Raw genomic sequence first — 18,700 nt, 5'->3', positions numbered from 1 at the left:
GCAAAGCAGGTGGGGTGGGGGTGGGGTTATGCAAAAGCACACCTCGAACCTATATTTTTCTGTTGCAGCAGCAACTCCCATTGCACAGAGAATCAAGTGATCATGAATGCAAGATGGTCGATGGGTGGTCAGCAGGGCGTGGAGGAGGATACATACAGCCATCATCACCATCAATAATCGATTGCAAAAGGAGATAAACAAAGCATGCCTGCAAATATGAGTGTGCAAGGGATAGGAAGTGGACAGCGGAGGATGGCTATAATGATTACATTCTACGAGCCACACAGAAAAGCAAACTTTGGAACCTAGCAGCAAGTTCTGAGAGCATGCACAATCTACTCCTTTGCATGTCCACCACAAAGCATCACCCAAAACTGCCCCTCTACGTATTACACAGAAGTAACAGAGTAGCAGCACAGTACAAAAATCCAGCTTTTGCATGTCTACTCAGAAGTCTGAAGGACTGGCTTACTCTGGAGCATGCATGAGAGCATATACCTGCAAAGCGCTCTCTCTCGCTCTCTCGCTCTGTGTGTGTGTGTGTGTGTGTGTGTGTGTGTGAGAGAGAGAGAGAGAGAGAGATAAAAAAATGTGGGTAGAATTAACAAAGAAAATTTCCAAAACCTAAGAGATATTTTAAAAAGGTAAAAACAAACCCCAAAATACTTATAAAATCTTTAAAGTAACCCAAAATTCATCAAAAGAATACTAAGAATTTTACCTTTCTCTGGTCTAGATTCAATGAGCTGACCAATTCACACAGGCACACACATACCCAAGCCTCCCTCAACCCTCCCCCAATACAAAGAAGAGGCACAAATGCGCACAAAGAAGAGGCATAAAGTCCCAGCTATCTGTCTGTCATTAGAGCAGGGGATGATGGGACAGCAGAAGTCTCCCAATCTACCAACTGCCTGCTTCCTCGATAGGGCAGCTGAGGTGGGTGTTGAGCTAGGTACTAGAAGTGGTGGGTAAGGGGAAGCAAATTGCAGGACAAGGAAGAAACCTTGAACGAGGACAGGGGGGGTGGGCACACTTAGGGCTATAAGGAAAAGAGGCTAATAGCTCTGGTGCTAAGAAATGTCAAAATAAATTTCTTTATTTTTATCTGAAATATAAAAATTTAAAAATGTTCAAAAACACTTTCAACCAAACTTGTACAACGCTCAACATTTCGGATCCAGAGATCCTTCGTCAGGAGCTGTACAATGAAATAAATTAATTTTTGAAGTAATTATAAATTTAAAACCTTCTAGATATTTTTTACAAAACCGCAGTCGTGTTCATTGTCTCCATCAGCAGTTAGGGGCCATGGAGGGCACACAAGTGCAGCATTGCCAACTCTTGGCTTAGGTGTAGGCCTTCCTTAGTTATACTCTACCTGAAACAACTAATCACCAGCAATAATGGACATCGTTGAAATACAAATCCAGGAAGTAGCCCCTGCATACAACAAACCAAACTGCAGAGAGCCCCCTTCATAAGTTACCCTCCCACCATACCCTATTGTGCCTCAGCCAGCAGATCTCACGTATAGGATTGCGCCATAATTTCTGGAATAAATGAGCAAAATAGTTCCCAGAAAAGACAAATTAATCTAAAATATTCTGTACATGTTTTTGTTTTATAAACATCTAAAAAACCTACAAGGCTGCTATTTATTAACAAGCAAGGCAATCAGAGGTTTATTTACATCTTAAATAGTACAACCCAGAATTTAAATGCTTTGTAATTTTTCTGTCACTGCAGGTAAGGGTTAAACTTGTGAAGTGCTAACAAAATGGTTGACAATATCCCCCTAAATATCTGTAGGATAAAAAAGAGATGTAAAAATCCTAAATAAATGCATTTCCCCATAATATTCATTTCCATGCGACTTTTATGGAAAGACCACAACATCCTGAATTGCAGTATACACAGTTGATACTTTAACAGGGGGGATGGGGAGCCCGACCCCCTCCAAAAGTTTTAGCCTACAATTCCCATCAGCCCTAAGCAGCGTAGCCAATGGTGAGGGCTGATGGGAATTGTAGCTCAAAATATCTTGAGTGCCACAAGTTGGCCACCCCTACTTTATAGTGTAGAGTCACCTATCTTCCAAGTAGATACTACCTAATATGAATTCCTGACAAATAAGCCATAACCTGCAGAAAAGTCAACAGTTAGGTTATCACTAGCACTCTCCATACATTTGAAACCTTATAAAATATCAAAACTAAAATTGTAATGTTAAGCACTATCACAGCTTTGGGATTGCAATTTTACAAAGTTCAGTCGCTATCATATTCTTCTATATTTAGATCATCTTCCTCCATGATTGCTTGTGCTGCAATAGGCTGAGTCTGACTGCATGGCAGTTCATGTGCACTAGACTGACTGAAATGAAGAGATAATTCATCTGTTCCATTCTCCTCAATTATTTTGTTTTTCTGGATTGGGATAAGCACATTTGTGGACTGCCTCTCAGCAAAATCCCTTTCGTCATCACTGTCCAGGGCTTGTATTGCAGAATCCTTATCAGTAAGAGTTTCAAGCTTCAACCTGCAAAACAGCATTTGAGTTCCAGAAGCATTATGCCTTCTCTCTCGCACAAGATTATCAGCAAGATAAAATGACACACAATTCAGGTATCACAATTGTCCTTTCCACACTGAAGTTTACAACATGCAAAAAATTATGCAATCCTGAAATAACTCATGTTACTACAGTTCTCACAATCAACCTAGAAGCTTTTAAATCTGCAATACTTTGCATGTTTATACATTCCCCAGTCAGCATGCTGGGTGTTATAAGACTTTTTTATGTCTAGATGTGCATAGAATAGCACCATAAGTAAAATAAGTTGGTCTCATTTATAGGGGAAGAAGAACAGACATTTGGACAGAGCACTGTGAAACATCCGCCCTTGGCCCTAGTATTTTATTCTTCACCTCTGAGTAAATGACAGAGATTAAAATGGTCGCTATCACCGCTCTCTCTCTCTCTCTGACTTCTGGAGTTATAAACAAGTTTTCTTAAATTGGGGGTCAATTACATTCTTTCTACATGAACATACGTCATTCTGGAGAAGACACAGAACAAATTCAAAAGAATCAGAACTCATTTTTCCAAAATAGCTTCCTTTATATTTTATTGCTTATGGGTTTGATTTATTCTTTTATTGTTATTGTAAACCACTGAGTGAACTTTGTTATTAGGTGGTATATAATTATCAATAAACAAAGAACATGTGGATGATTTAATCCACTTTCCTGTTTCTGTACAAACTTGTTTCTGTCCACTGTCAGCACTGATTCTTATCCCATCAAAAACCAATGAAAAGGAGGAGTGGGTTTGCAAAATCCAACTACTGAGGGCCCAATTCGCTTGTTTGAAATTAAGTGGCATGGAGAGAAGGAGCATTTACAATAGAGAGCGTAGGAGCTAGACACATGTACCCATGATATTTCTAGGTTGAAAGCTTAGGGTAGGGACACATACAATTTCATAAACACTGAAAAACATTATGGCAGAGGATTGAAAGACTAATTTTTTTTATGTTGAATTGTATTTAAATGCGATTGTTAGCTGCCTTATTCCTTCAAGGTCCGATGGTAAGTAAACATAAATAAAAATCTAAAATATGATTTCACGCTTTGCAACAGAACCATGGTAAAAGGATACTTTCATAAAGCTTCTTTAAAAAATAATATATCATGACATTTACCTTCCAAAGTATTTCTTTAAAGGAAGTCTTCCAACATCCTGAATAAAAGTAATCTGAGCTGAAAAAATACACACACAAATTATTCCTTAACATGATATTTTAACTTGAATTTGTGTACCCAAAATGCATTTTTATATCTGCCTTAAATTAAGATAATCTTTTTCAATATTCTCCCACCTCCCAATTTAGCCCAGACAACTATGCATGTGTTATACATATTTAAATATATAAAGCCAATAGTGCAATAACTATGTAACTATAAACTAGAGGTGCACAAACTTTTTGGTCCTGAAGACCACATCTGATATTGGTAAGGGGTCTAGTGTGCGCACACACACAGGCATGGGGAGAAGTTTTAACTTCATCTCCATCCTAGCGATCATGCACAAGATTGCTGGGGTGGAGGGGGTGAGCAGCTTCGGGTGCGCAGACGGAGGGGGAGGCTAAATTCTCTTCCCCTCCCAGTGACCCATGACAGGCATTGCTGCTCCCATGCCACTACTGACGATACGAAAGCAGCGATGCCAGAGGGCACTAAAGCCTCCACCCTTCCCGGTGACTCTGATCAGAAAGCTGCTGCTTCCATCCCACCATTTGCAGTGCAGAAGTAATGATGTCAGCTGCTTTGAGGTTGCTCCCAGCAATTCATATGGGCATAGGGGCTGTGCGTGACCTACAGGTTATACACCCCTGCCATAAACCATAGAAACTGGCTTAGAAATTCTAATTTAAAACTTCATTTTGAAATCAATAAGGAGTAGAGCAGATTTCTTTTAAGTCACAAAAACATAATTAAAGTGTATTTTTTAAGACATTAACTTTTCTCTTACACACCATGTAGGGCTATTTTTATACATATTAGTGATATAAATTCACCAAAGAATACAGCACTTGCATTATTTCATGCAATGTTGTAAAACAGGATCTATTGTGCTGTACATGTCTATTCAGAAATAGCGTCCCATTGACCCTCCTTCAGTTGTCACGCTGTTGCAGCAGGAGGGGGAAATGAATGCAATATCAGCAACTGCCCTCACTCCTAAAAATGAACATCTATATAAACCCATTGGCTGGATTGTGCCAATCAGCTATAGACAATGCAATAATAGCAATCATGACATCATGCCAGATTTGCAGCAATAGTGCAAACCATCAGAAGAAGATATGCTGGCTCATGTTTGGAGAACTGTGATTTTTCAGAGCTTCTTCGACATCTCGCTTTCAGTGTTAATAACCAGAGCTAATTCTAATTTTAGTATACACTGTTTTAATTGCCTGTCTTCAGATTTTGGCTTGTAAGAATTTCCAACACATATTCTGGACAGAAGTTTAATTTTTAAACATACCTTGGTTTCTCATTGGATTTGTCAGCATGGCAAGATAAGGTAATAGCTGGGTCTGAAGACACAGTGGTGGTAAACAGAAACTTGAAAAGAGGGATTTTGCAGCAATGCAGTTTTCTTGATACTATAAGAAGAGAGAACAAACAAGTCTAATAGCTAAAAGTAGTAATAGATAAACCACAGAGTCCTTGTTCTGTCTCTCTATTGTTATACTAGTGTAATTATATAGTATCAGTATATAATTTAAGAGGTTATTTTGCCAAACTTTCCATGCCATGGAAAACTGATTTCAACACTGTCCTATTGAATTGCTCAGTCTATTGAGATATGTGTACTAGATAATTTCAAGACCTTAAATCTTCAAGGTATTTTTAGCTGACATTTCCATTTTAGTTTTTTGTAGATCACAAAAATAGGTGACTCCAAGGTTGGCCCAAGTGCATTTTTCTCAAAACTGTTATGCCATACCCAAAGAGATATGCTCAAGAACCCCTTGCAATGTCACAGAAGACACTGGGATAGATGTATCTCCTAGATCAAATGTTGCTTCATGATAGTCTGTAAATATATTTCCTCTTGGGTTGTTTTTTACAGTCAAGCTGGCCTAGATTACACTGTGGGGATGACTCATCTAGAATATTTTCCTTTGCTAGATGGGACAAGAAACCTAAATCTTACTAAATAACTCTCTAATCTTATAATCAATATGTTTATCACATACATATGACCTAAGGCAATATCACAGCACTGTTGTTCTACACCACACATTAAATGAAAGCAACATTATGAAATTTGAGCTTAACTGAATTCTATTTTGACATTATTATTTCTGATAATGTAAATTGCATTTGAAGTTTAAGATAAAAGTACATCTGCTCAAAACAGAAAAATAATTACCTTTTTATGAATTAGAAACCACTGAGGTTTATGTAGGGGTCGAAATCCCATTCTTCCTTTGCTCTGGGCAAAGGCTCTGGCTCTGTTTGAATGCATCACACCCCTTGTGGCCACAGATGCACTATACTCCCGTAGCGTAGGTCGTGCCTATCAGAAATGATATAATTAAAGTTGCAGAATTACATATGAGACTTTAAAATAATAAAAGGTGAAAGGATACAAGTTTGCTACAGAGTGAGCGTCTACTGATAATTGTTATACTATCGTGTTCTACACCCTACAGAGCAAGGGACAGCTTGGACCCATAAACATGCTTAATTCTATGTGCAAAATTTCTATATTTTTCCACATTTCTAGAAAACCTACTTGAAGGAAAAGCCTCTGTTAATCCATGATTTTATCTTATCCATTTTATGTGGTGAATATTAATTAATGCGCAGGTACGCCTCATAGTGACAGCTAGGATTTACCATACTATGCTGTCATTGTCTGATGGTTCAGACTCTGGCCTAATGTAAACACGTGGAAGCAAACTTATAAGAAATATTTGTTACATGACAACTCTGTCATGTCAAAAATGAACATGGGAATCAGACCACAGACAGACAGGCTCTAAAATGGCTCAGGAGATGCTTTTTCTTTGGATCAGTCGTCCCAGTGGAGTAGAACAGTAAGCTTTAGAGTTATTGCTATTATCATTCAGGGTTTTTTTAAATTATTATTTATTCATTTAAATTCTAACCCACATTTCTGCCCAAAAATGGTGTGCTCAAGTTAAACATAAAATACATATTTAAAAAAATACCAATTAAAATAAACCCTCATAACCATGCAAGAAAAAGAAAGCATAAGCTGAACTGGACAATAAACACAATGGAATCTACAACTTAAGTGCAGCCACTGGACGTGCTGAACCTATTCACTTTCTATTTTATTTGGTTCAAAATGTTTACTTAGCCACTGTGACATTTACTCTAAGGTTTCATAAATTAAGATATAAAAATTAAGGTATAAGCATTTTATTTAATTTTTAACTTACATCCCAGTTACTGCAAAGGAAGTCAGCAGTACTCAAATATTCACTGGCTCTCACAAGATCATCTATATCAGAGAAAAAGTCCACATAGTTTTGGTGAAGGTATAAATTAAATAAATCTCCAGGCATGTGTGATTTGTTGATGACATCCTAATAAAAAAGAATACACACAATTCATATTTTACATCACTGAAAAATGTATTAGCATTCCTATAAATTAAGAACACCACTGTTACAGTAATTTTCATTAATTAATAATAGTAAACACTTTTACCTCAGGTTGAACAAGCAAAGGATTTCGCTCATATTCTGATAAATGAACAGGTAACTGAAGAAAGTCTGACTCTTTTGCTGGTTCTCCTAGAAAATAAATTTTAAAAAACACTAGTTTTTATTGAACATTAATTAAATGCCTGAGAAGGGTCTTGTTTATAACTCAAACTAGTATTAGTTCACGTGTCTTGCATTGCTCCTGCCAACTATACTTTTAACTGAATTAGATGTAAATCTTGTGTCCACACAACAGTGGAATGGCCTGTGTCAAAAAGAATGTTCCCAGGTTTAGCTGGAGAGTTTTCCACCATTCTATTTGCAGAAGTTTTGCTCACTGGAAAATATCATTTAATGTTGTAGATTTGTGTGGAAAAGAAATGAAACAGATAAAAAAAAAGAATGAGAAAACTACTGCAGTGGGCAGAATCATCCAGCAAACTCAAAAGTACTAGCTAGATGGAACAATTGTCCCTGTTCGATGTGACGCAGCATGACAAATGCAAACCAAAAATTTGGGGGTACCTATACACATTCCCAGATGTTTTCAATGTCAATGCAAATTGCTGACTAATACAACTTCAACTTATCAGTGACCCACAATAAATTAATACAGTAGACATGCCCAAGCCCATGCAAGCAGGGTAGAGTGATGTATAACAGATTCTACCTGTCACAGTCTCAATAGCAGACCAAGTTTCGTTTAATGCAGGCAATGTCCCTTTATAAATGTAGCCATTTACAGGTGTATTCCTTCCTTTCACTCTGCTTTGGGTCTAAAGCTCGTTCACTACCATATACCCCACATCTGAACTATCCTACAATAGGTGGAGCACATGTACCTAAAAAGGGTTGGTATGTATAGAAAGTGACATTTTACACCAGGTTTAGTTACACACGGATTTTTATAATAGTATAGATTTTTCTACATGTTAGTATAAATATTGCGCAGTGTAAAAAAAAGCACCAGAAAAGGTCAAATTTGACCCTTTTAGCACTCTGTACCAGCTACGGAGAGCTTAAAGGATCAAATTTTGCTTGATAATTTGTTCCTTTTGACTGCCATTTTACCCCCGCTCCCCATTTTGATGCTGAATTCAGCGGCATGGACCATGTGTTGCCCATCTGTTCTAAATAATTTGTCTCCATATTTGTCAAAACAGGCCGGGCACTTGGATTGCATGAGAGGAACTGAAAACGTGAGTAGAAAGACATTTAAAGGGATGAGCTAAAGAAATAATTTTCTCTGGATGAATGGGATATGTGATGTGATTTCTAAAATGATATAAACTGGGGAAATGGCTTAGTACAACTTCAGAACAATTAAGAAAACTTCCGAAGAAATATGCCCATTCCAAGTGATCTGTAAATGAAGGGAGAATACATGAGTACAGGGTGGGGGCAGGGTCGCAGTGCTGGCTATGTCCCAGGCATTCCCTGCCTGCAGTGAAGAACCCTGCTTGTGCACAGCCTTCCATAGGATTGAGAATTCTTCACTACAGACAGTCCACATCAAGACATGAGTCTCCTGGGGTCAGCAATGTGGCCCCAATCCCAGTAATTGTATTATGCCTCCTTCACGCAATTCACATGTGAAGAGGGGCTGCAGTGACAGTTCAAGTTAGGAAAAAACAGTCTCTACTGACAATGCTGAGTCTTTGATGTTCTCTTAAAACAGTCAGATAAGTAAGTTCATTCAGCTAGAGGCAAATGTAGAAATTGTCAGTAACTAAGGATGTGATTCCCACCCACCCCGGCCACACACACACACACACACACACACACACACACACACACACACACACACCTCAGAATGAAGAATAATAGCTAAGTTTTCTTACTTTTGCAGTAAAGTATTTTCCCCAAAGCATGGAAAAGGAAGATGGAGGCATCCTTGCCACCAATAGCTTGTACCTCCAGGTTTTCTAAATGGCTACCATCTTTCTTTTTCTTCTTTACTTTAGATAATGTATCACATTTTAATGCAGAATTCCTTTTTCTCTGTGACCACAATCTGTTCTCTGATGAGTACCCTGGCAATCAAAAAGTAACAAGTGCATTAGCAAAGTAGTAAAATGAAAAAAGATGAACTCTATAACTTGAATCATTCTTGATTTAATAGAAAAATATGCTTGCAATGGGAGGGATTTATTATTATTTTGCAAGAAAAATCCTCTGGAGTGGGGGGAAAAGAAAGGTTCTGGGCTCTTGTCCACCCTGCCAGCAACAACCCAGCAGGGCTTAGGATAGATTGGAGGCTCCAAAACTGAGCGCTCTGTTAGAGAATTTAGGATTACTCTTGGTAATGAAGAAAAGGAAAGGAAAGGAACCTCTCGTGCAAGCACTTGAGTCATTGCTGACTCCTAGAGGGACGCCTGCTTTCGCTGACATTTTCTTGGCAAACTTTGTAGCGGGGTGGTTTGCCATTGCCTTCCCCAGTCACAGTTACCTTTCCCCCAGCTAGCTGGGTACTCATTTTACCGACCTCGGAAGGATGGAAGGCTAAGTCTACCTGAGCCGGCTGCCTGAGAACCAGCTTCCGCTGGGATCAAACTCAGGCAGATAACCTTAAGCAAAAGAATTTCTGTACTTACCTTTCAAAGAAGAAAACTGAAGACTGTTTATTGCACTCCTAATATCACCTGAGCATCCTTTGCAAATCAATTCTAATGAGGCTTTTTCAGGGACATCATTTTTTTCTCCATGCTACAAACAAAAGCAAAAGTGGTTGCAAAGTTTGGACGATTGTGAAGACTTATAACCAGTGTAAGACCAACTGCTACTGGTTTGTAGGTCAACATTTATTATCCCATCTCCTCTAAGTCTTCATATGATTATTAACCTGAGGTTTTGTTGCGTAAGTGACCAAAGAAATCAGAGTTCCACTAGTTTTCATGTATCTACTCTCCACCAGTGCCCCATCTGATATTAGCAAATCCAAATTCACACAGAATATATCCACAAGGACTGAGTGGTGAACAGTGCTGCGAAAACATATACACATTCCCTACTGAACATGTAGAACTGCTTTGATGGTGAGATATATTGTAACAGCTCTTTGTATGAAAGCTCTCTGTGTGGAAGCACAGACTACTAGATCAGAGCCTCTATTATTTTAATCCTGTCTTTCCTCAAAAGAATCACAGAGCACCACTTATAGGTTCCCTCTTTTCATCCTCATAACAATCCTGTGAGGCAGAGTCGGCTGAATAATGGCAACTTTGGGCTGGTCACTGAGTAATCTTTCTGACTAAGCAAGTATTTGTAATGCCAATTTCCAGTATTGCCCTGTATTTTCCAAACCCAATCCACATTTTAAAGGTTTAAGATAATTTTTAGAAAGAGTGAAATACCGCCCACCCTTCAATACATACTTTTACAATATGACCATATTGCAAATATCCCCATGTTGTTTTAATCTGTCGTACCGTATTGCTCTCTGCTGCCATTATTCGATTTAGAACTTTCATCATTACCGTTGGAGCCACTGGGTTAAAACTGAGAAAATTGATAAGAAAGAGGTAGTCAAGGTAAGTTTCATAGTAAATCTTCAGTCAGGACTAATGCAGTTATTGATCTCTTTACCTAATATTAGCTATACATAGCTCTTCCTGAATCTCCTTTGGGAATAGAAACCTTTGGTTGCTGGCTCCACTGAAGCCATCTGATATTATGAACACAAGAGGGCATCTGCCTGTCCGCACAAACCTCCTAGAATGCCAAAAGAAAAAGTTAGAGGAAGTTACAAGCTTAAACTTAGAAAAGTTCTTTCTGGAGTAGGAGTAGCAATTAGGAATTGGGAGCCCCCCCCGGCACAAATCCCCCCCCCCCATGGTTTTGTGCCTTCTCCCACGTACCCCCAATTCAGAGGAAAAAGAAGGATGTGGACAGTATAATTTGTGTAAATGGGATTGGTAGCAGACCATTTTGTGGTGGAAAGTAGTAATTTCTCATATTGGTCTTTGATCAAACTAATTGCTGAACAGGACTTTATACTCACCTCAAAATGTCATGAAAACTGCTTGGGTCACGATAAAAATGGTTTGGCATATCCTATTGAAAAATGAAATACAATTTTGTTATTCCAGCATGCCTGCTGCACTAGTATTGTGGCAGACACTCATTCCGCTGGGACCACTAAAATTACAATGCAAGTACAGCAATGTACTCATTTTACTTTACAACATAAATAGGCTTGGATCCAAAGAGCTACTTTAGATGAACCAAAACGCTTTTGTGCTTCCAGTGGGTCCTTTATGCCACATTACAAACTGCTTTGGAAACGATCTCATTTTCAAAAGCTGTTTGCCGTGCCGCTTGGGAGAAGAGATGCTGTTTGGGTAATACAAGTCCACAGGCCATTTGGGAACACAGAAATAGTTGTGTGGTTCCTTGGATCCTGGCCTTAGCGATGAGGACAAAAGATACATAAATCCTAGAGTGGTGGAGAGTTGCAGTCATATTGTTATGAACGCTATTATTTAAATGTTCAACAGGAAGTTTAGAAGCTGCCTTCTACCAGGTCAAACACTAAATCTAGCTCAGTATTAATGGGCAATGGCTCTCCAGCAGATCAGACAGGAATCTGTCCCAGTCCTATCTGGAGGTCTTGGAGATAAAGCCTGGGATTTTCTGCATGCGAAGCATGTACTCTACCACTGGGCTATGGGCCTTCCCCAAAGTGCCCTACAAACTAAATCAGACACAGGCCATTAAATCATAGCTTGTAATGACTGAAATTTTCAATATTTAAAATCAACTACATTTTCAGATAGAGTGAGGAATATTTCAAATAATCATCCTGTGTTTATGGATGACTTCCATCTTCTATTTTTTCATGGAGGCAGAGAGGTGTCTGTTCTGCAGTGAGCTATTAGTATTTAATAGAAGCATGTGCCTTTTAGGCAATAGCCTACAAGAATATCACATAAGCCAGTATTAAAAACAAGGAAGAAGAATTTAGCTTTAAGTAAGGAGTAAAAATGCTTGAGTAAAATATTCAACTAATTCTACTTACTTCCACAAGAATAAGTCTTTTGTCAGTTTCCATGGATTCGCCAACCATCTGAAGCCTGACGTACTTGTTTGCTCTTAACAGAAACTCTTGAAAGAGGGCAGTTTGGCTCTGATAAGGAAGTATCTGAAAATCGGATTCTAAACAGGAGATCTCATGTTTACATTTATATATATTTAAATTTAAATAAAAACATAATATGAACATGAAGTTTCAGTGTCCTCGGACCCAGCTGCTTTAAGTTCTGCGCTTTAGAGCGGATCGTGCTGTTTGCTGCCTGCCACCCAGACAAGTGACCAAATAGCACAAGCTGAAACCCAGCAAGCATGAAAATGTAAGAGAGTAAAGACATGGTATTTGTGGTCTATATTTTTCACCAGTTGGTAAGACAATCTCGTTAGAGAAGTTACACCTCATTTGGAAGACCAGATCTACCCTACAACAGAAGTACCATCCAAAATTGATTTCAAGTGGTTCAGTGCTGTGAAGTTTAGTAACCACTACAAAAAAAAGGCTTGCATTTCATTTGCAAGCTTAAAAACCTGTCTACGATAAACAAATTACTTTCAATTTGTTTAAAAAGTGGAATCATCAGTTTAGTAACAATCATTTAATCATACTATCTAGATTCAAGAATCCAAAGCATTGGCCACTGGACAACATTTTTGCCAATAATATGCAGAGTTCCATACTGACAAGCTGATCCTTGTTAGTATGTCTGTATTTGCATAAAATACTAAATTGTGATTCTGCATTTTGAGGATGAGCTACAGCAAGTCCTGGGCTTGCATTTCCCCCCTCTAGTGCAGCCACAAGGAAGAATTTGAAAGCTTTCGTTTCTGTTTTAAAACCACAGCATGTCGTGACATCTGAGGTTAGTCTTAACAAAGGTTAGTAGAAACAAGCCAAATTCAAACCATAGTTCATGAAGCTGGCTTGTTTTCTCTAACCATAGTTAAGATTAGCCACAGTTTATGGTTTGGATGCAACACTAAACTGTGCTAATCTAAAATGGAAGTGAAAATTCCTATTTCATCCTTTTGGATACATCGATGAGGGAGGGTGAATATGCGAACTCAAAGCTTGCTGTACCTTATCTTAAGAATGCTAACGGATGATTTAGCACAAGGATGGAAAACGTCTTTCACCCTGAGGGACAAATTCAATTTCAGAGAAGCTCTTGGGGGCTGCATTCCAGTAGTGGGTGGGCCAAAGTTAAAAAATATTTTAAATACCTGCATATTGTAGCTTAAAGCGCTGACTGCCAATAACTAAACCTTAGGAGAACCATTTCAGCCTTTTAGAATAGGGGGAAACTGTTCAAAAGCTGGGAAACTACCCCATGACTGGTGGTTGGGGAAAAGAGGGCAGAGCCAGGGAGAGGGAGGAATAATCTGAGGAACCCCAGAAAACCAGATTTGCCCCCCAGGCCTGAGGTTCACCACAGTAGTTTAACATTACATATAAACTGTCTCACTGGCTGAAATCAGGAAATACTACTTTGTATACCTCATGTAGTTTTAGGTTTGTATTTCAGACAGAAGCCCTCCTGCCCCCTCGATGAGCACAGCAGATTAGTTTTGAAACTTAGCAACTACTTTAGCATCCATTAAGTAGAAGACAGTCCTATTAATTTCAATGATGCTATTATTTATGGGCTTCAGATTGCAATATTACAACAGATATATAAACCTATCAAACATATTAGATATTTATTATAACTGCTGGACTATTAGGAAGTCATCAAAGCTTTCCAGTTAATTTTACCATGGCTCAAAGCATCTTGAAAGTCATCTTTCTTGAAGTCTAGAGATATGGGATTTATCCATTCTTGCACTTGAATGCCAAGGTCCTTGGCTAATATCTCCACAGTTGCAGACTTTCCACATCCTGGAGGACCTGTTAATAATAAAATGGAGCCTCCCTACAACAAAACAACATATTATAAGCTGAACAATATTTGAAGAAAAGTACAGGGTAGGCCCCATATAAAAGTTTAATGAACCTTGACATCAGGAGCTAATTTCCCCCTCCCATTCCTACACTTCAGGTTATTACAACTATTGTTAAATTACATTTCCAATGACTACTAATTGCTTATTGGATTATAATATTTTGAAAAGAATTGGAAGGTGAAGTGGAAGGGAAAAAACTACCAAAACAGAATACTTGACAAATTATATTACTAGAATACAAATTTAATTTAAATTGGGATAGGAAAAGCATAGAGTGGAAGGAAAATAGTCAGTACTGCTCTTCTGGAATTGTTCTTGCAAGTATTCAAGCAGTCCTATAATAATAGTAGTTCTCACGTTTCTACTTGTGCAGGAAGAAGAATATAAGTGGATTGAATTGCACATTTCCCATGTAATGCTCTGGCTCAAAAGATAAAATGGGCCTTTTGTGAGTGGAAGCCACCTTTCACAAGTCCCACCCCATATGTCCTTATGCTGACATACTAGAGTACTTTGGCATTTCTTGGATTGTAACACAGGACAGTCCATTAGGTTATATAGAAAAACATATGTACCTATGGAAGAATTATTGTCATTCACTCCCGTAAAAGGAGCCCCCAACCCCATAATGTAAAAATATGTCTAGCAGTTCAACAAAGGGAGGGAAAAGTCATCCAAGTGCGTATTCTTCTCAATGGCAGACCAGATGCCCATAACCTGCATTTCATATTAGCCTTATTTTAAAGTGGTACTATTTTCCCAAGGAATTTTATTGCATTTTTATACTGCCCAATAGCTGAAGCTATTCGGCTATTGGGCCTCTTAGAAAATTACTGTGCTAATACACTAGCTTATACTGTGCTTATACACTAGCAAATTACTGTGCTTATACACTAGCATTTTATTGTATAAGAACTGTAACAAATACTACAAAATTAAATAAGGCAAAATTTTCATTATCTCTTCACCTAGTATTTGACAAAATATTTAGTGCCTTAGAAAGAAGCATCTGATCTTGGAGTCTTCTGAGTATCCAATGCCCTGCCAGGGTGATACTGGCAGGGCAGGAGGAGTGATGGGAGGCAATACTGGTTTCTCTTTCTTCCTATTACAACATTTTCCTATAGTCTCACCTCAGAATCTGTCTAGAAATGGCACACTGCCAAGGGTTGGAGAGGTGGTAGGGTTTCTCATGTCCCAGCCCCTCCCCTCCCTGCCCACCAAAACAACCCTTTTCCCCTCCCTCTCAGGCTGCATTTGCAACCTCAGGAAGCAGCTGGCATTGTTCTTTTCATGGTGGTTACGAGGGGCTGAAGTCCCCCCTCTCAAGGTCATAGCAGTGTCTATGGCATTGGGAAGGCTACTCTGAACAATCCTTTGTTCCCTAGAATGCTTTTGCAGGGAGCATAGGATTGCTCTCTTATAAAAATAAAATCTGTTGCACCTCAAAAAGTAGCAATCTACTGACTTTAACTTAGACAAAGCCTTTAAAACAAACATATTTACCTACGGTAAAAACCTTAGGTAAATAAATGTTACCTGTTTGGGCTGTCTTTGAACCATATGACTTTTAAACCATGCTTCAACTTCTTCAGTTTTCTTCTTATGTGTGGCAAGCTCATTCTAGTAAAAATAGAATTAAAAATATACATACAATAGAAATGAAAATTAATAATAATAAAACAATAATAATAACAAAATATTTATGTAGCGAAATATAACATGGCAATTCTACAGAAAGCATTGTTTCAACATATGCTCTTTGATGCCTGTGACAGAAGTTAAATATAAGGGTAAGCAAAATAATGGGCTGTGGGTTCCTTTATTTTCTGTATGTGATCTATCTCAGGGGTCCTTCCACATTCTACCTCAGTCTATCAGGGATTCAACCACCTGGAATCCATCTGTAACAGATGAGCCCCTTAAGACTCTTCCTAGCCCTGTTCCATGGTGATGACCTCATACACAGTAGAGTCCAGGATTTGAGACTCTCCTGCAGCCTTCAAACCACAGTGATACCACCCTACTATCCCTACTAAGTAAGTTAAAATAAGAAGAGTATGAAGGAAGGACCCATTCATACTCTGAAAGGTACAATAAGGTTTCTGCCTCCATGCTCTACTATGCAACACTTACATTACTACTGCATACCAATAATTGTTATAATTAATTTTAATGTTTTATAATGTTTTATATTAATGTATACTATAACGTCTTTTGTTAACCACTTAAGAGATAGTTTAATATGTTCAGCACCATATAAAACTATTAAATAATCAATCAATTCTTTATGAATCGCAGACCAGCAAAATGAATATAAAACATACAAAAGATAGATAAAAAGTGACATGAAAACAATATACAGCTTTGTGGAGTTTCTTCTATCAGGAGGATTGCAACATTTTTTTTCTAATTTGCATTGAGGTCATAAGAAACTTAGAGACCCTTTCAGTAATATGGGAGGACACATCCCTTAAACAAATTAATACCAAAATTCAGAGTCAAGGGACTCAATCTGGATTAATTTTCCAGGCAGATGATTTCCAGGAAACTTCAAGACATCCTGGACAAGACTCTGGGCAATATTCAAGTCTGCCCATGCATGTGCATCACCAGGGGGACCCACCACTTACACAACAGGGAGCTAGTGGTTAAAGAAAGCAATTAGAAACAAACAGAAATGCTGGTTTCCAGAACAGGGAAGGTCAATGGGGCTTTCAGAAGGAAGTTCCACTGACTTGTCCCAATCTGGAAGCAAGCAATTCCATCCGTTTCTGTGATTGCTTTTGGAACTACTAGCTTTCTGTTATATGAGCGGTAGGTCCCACTTGCACAACAGAACGAGTGGGAGTGTATACTGCCCTGTGCATGCACACACATTTAAGAATTAAAACCTAAGAAACTGTATCTTTCCTTTAACAGTAAATAAACTGAATAACCATCTTGCGAACACGGTAAATCTGAGTTACGAAAGTATCATATTAACAAGTACAGTTGTAGAAAATACATGGAAGTTAATTTAAAGTCGTGGTGGTTAAAATATACCAGTGCAAATATTCCACGCACAGTACAATTGAAAAACTTTATATTCATAACCAAGCCCCATTGATTTCAAATGAATAAACTTCCAAATATATTTAGAAGGTCACAGACAGTTTTCAACTGATTGAATATATCTGTGTGAAACTCCTCACAAATTAACAGTTTCATTATTTTCCCTTTTGGGCAGGCCATTTCAACAAGCAACATAGTTCCTTGTTGCTTTTAATAGAATTCTAAAATAGACTCTACCTGAGTTTTTGGTTTGTATTTATCCACCCATGGTTCAGTTTGACTGTGATTTTGTTTGAAAAATCTATCTCTCTCATCTGTAGTAGATGGCTTTCTTTTTTTCTTCCCACTTTTCCAACTTTCTAGCAGAGGGAAATGCTCTTTTCTCTTCTGAAAGTTATTCGTAGATGATTCCTTATGAAGAATGGCAGATGACAGATTTGTACTCTGACAGAAATCACTAAAAGATGGCTCCACCCAATCAGTCACCTGACAAAATGTAAGCAGACAAAAGTTATTGCATGGTAGAAATTATTAATTCTTGAACCAATTAATATTTTACTAGTGCTTGTTTTTATAGTATTTATTTATTACATTTTAATACTGCCCAATAGCCAAGGCTCTCTGGGCATTTCACAATAAGAACTATAAAATAGAAAGTGAAGTCTTAGTAACACCCCTGACACTAATGAAAAGCCTTTTAACATTCACATTAGTTCAAAGTGGAAATTTAGTTGATTCAAAGTGCTGGTATTAACATTCAAAGCCCTAAACAGCTTGGAGCCAGGTTATCTGAAGGAACCCTCTTCCTATATGTACCTGCCTGGATCCTAAGATCATCTTCAGGGGTCCTTCTCCGTGTACCCCTGCCAAAGTGAGGCAGGTGGCTATCAAAAGGATCATGTTTAGTCTTGAAAATTTAACTGTGATTTCCAAACTACTATTGGCTGCTCTCAAGTTAAACAAAGAACCATGTTTTCCTGCACTAGTATAACATCAGCACATGAAAATATACAATCTAAAATGTTTTAATATTTTAAAGTTGTAATCACCCACTTGAGCTGGAGTTATCTTTCTTTTGGAAGATTTTTTTGACATCATCAACCTTTGTAGTTTCCATCCGAAGCATATGATCAGTAGTCGCTTAAATTAAGTGATCTAAAAAGTAGGAAATATGTATATAAAGAAACTTTGCAGGATTGGTTTTAAAACACTGAGATCAACCAAAGCAGCCATGTAAATAATTATTGAGGGGGTACCTACACACTCTCTGTTCCACTCACCTGAACTGCTTCTTTTCATTCCTCTGCAGTGCAACAGCTCTTATTCAATCTCCTTTAGACTTAAAAAGACCACGCTTTATGGCTAGAAAAGAGATAGTGTAACACCCATGAATCCTCCACAGTTCTGCCCTCTCTTTAAGAGAAC

At 38.1% G+C, this 18,700-nt stretch overlaps 1 protein-coding gene across 1 annotated transcript; it reads right to left on the bottom strand.

The window, feature by feature from the left end:
* Window positions 1-1,861: 1,861 nt before the first annotated feature.
* On the bottom strand, window positions 1,862-18,392 carry RAD17 (RAD17 checkpoint clamp loader component). The gene is given in 17 exon segments (XM_063129675.1): window positions 1,862-2,541; window positions 3,707-3,764; window positions 5,053-5,173; window positions 5,947-6,093; window positions 6,986-7,132; window positions 7,257-7,342; window positions 9,094-9,285; window positions 9,847-9,958; window positions 10,681-10,750; window positions 10,838-10,963; window positions 11,253-11,305; window positions 12,270-12,406; window positions 14,034-14,190; window positions 15,761-15,844; window positions 17,513-17,761; window positions 18,329-18,364; window positions 18,366-18,392. Coding segments are annotated over 17 exon segments (2,073 nt in total). The 3' UTR covers window positions 1,862-2,270.
* Window positions 18,393-18,700: the final 308 nt, after the last annotated feature.

Source organism: Elgaria multicarinata, chromosome 6, assembly GCF_023053635.1.
Source record: "Elgaria multicarinata webbii isolate HBS135686 ecotype San Diego chromosome 6, rElgMul1.1.pri, whole genome shotgun sequence".
In the NCBI taxonomy this organism is placed as follows: domain Eukaryota; kingdom Metazoa; phylum Chordata; class Lepidosauria; order Squamata; family Anguidae; genus Elgaria; species Elgaria multicarinata.
Note: the sequence above shows the minus strand (reverse complement) of the source record. Positions and strands in the feature narration are given on the sequence as shown.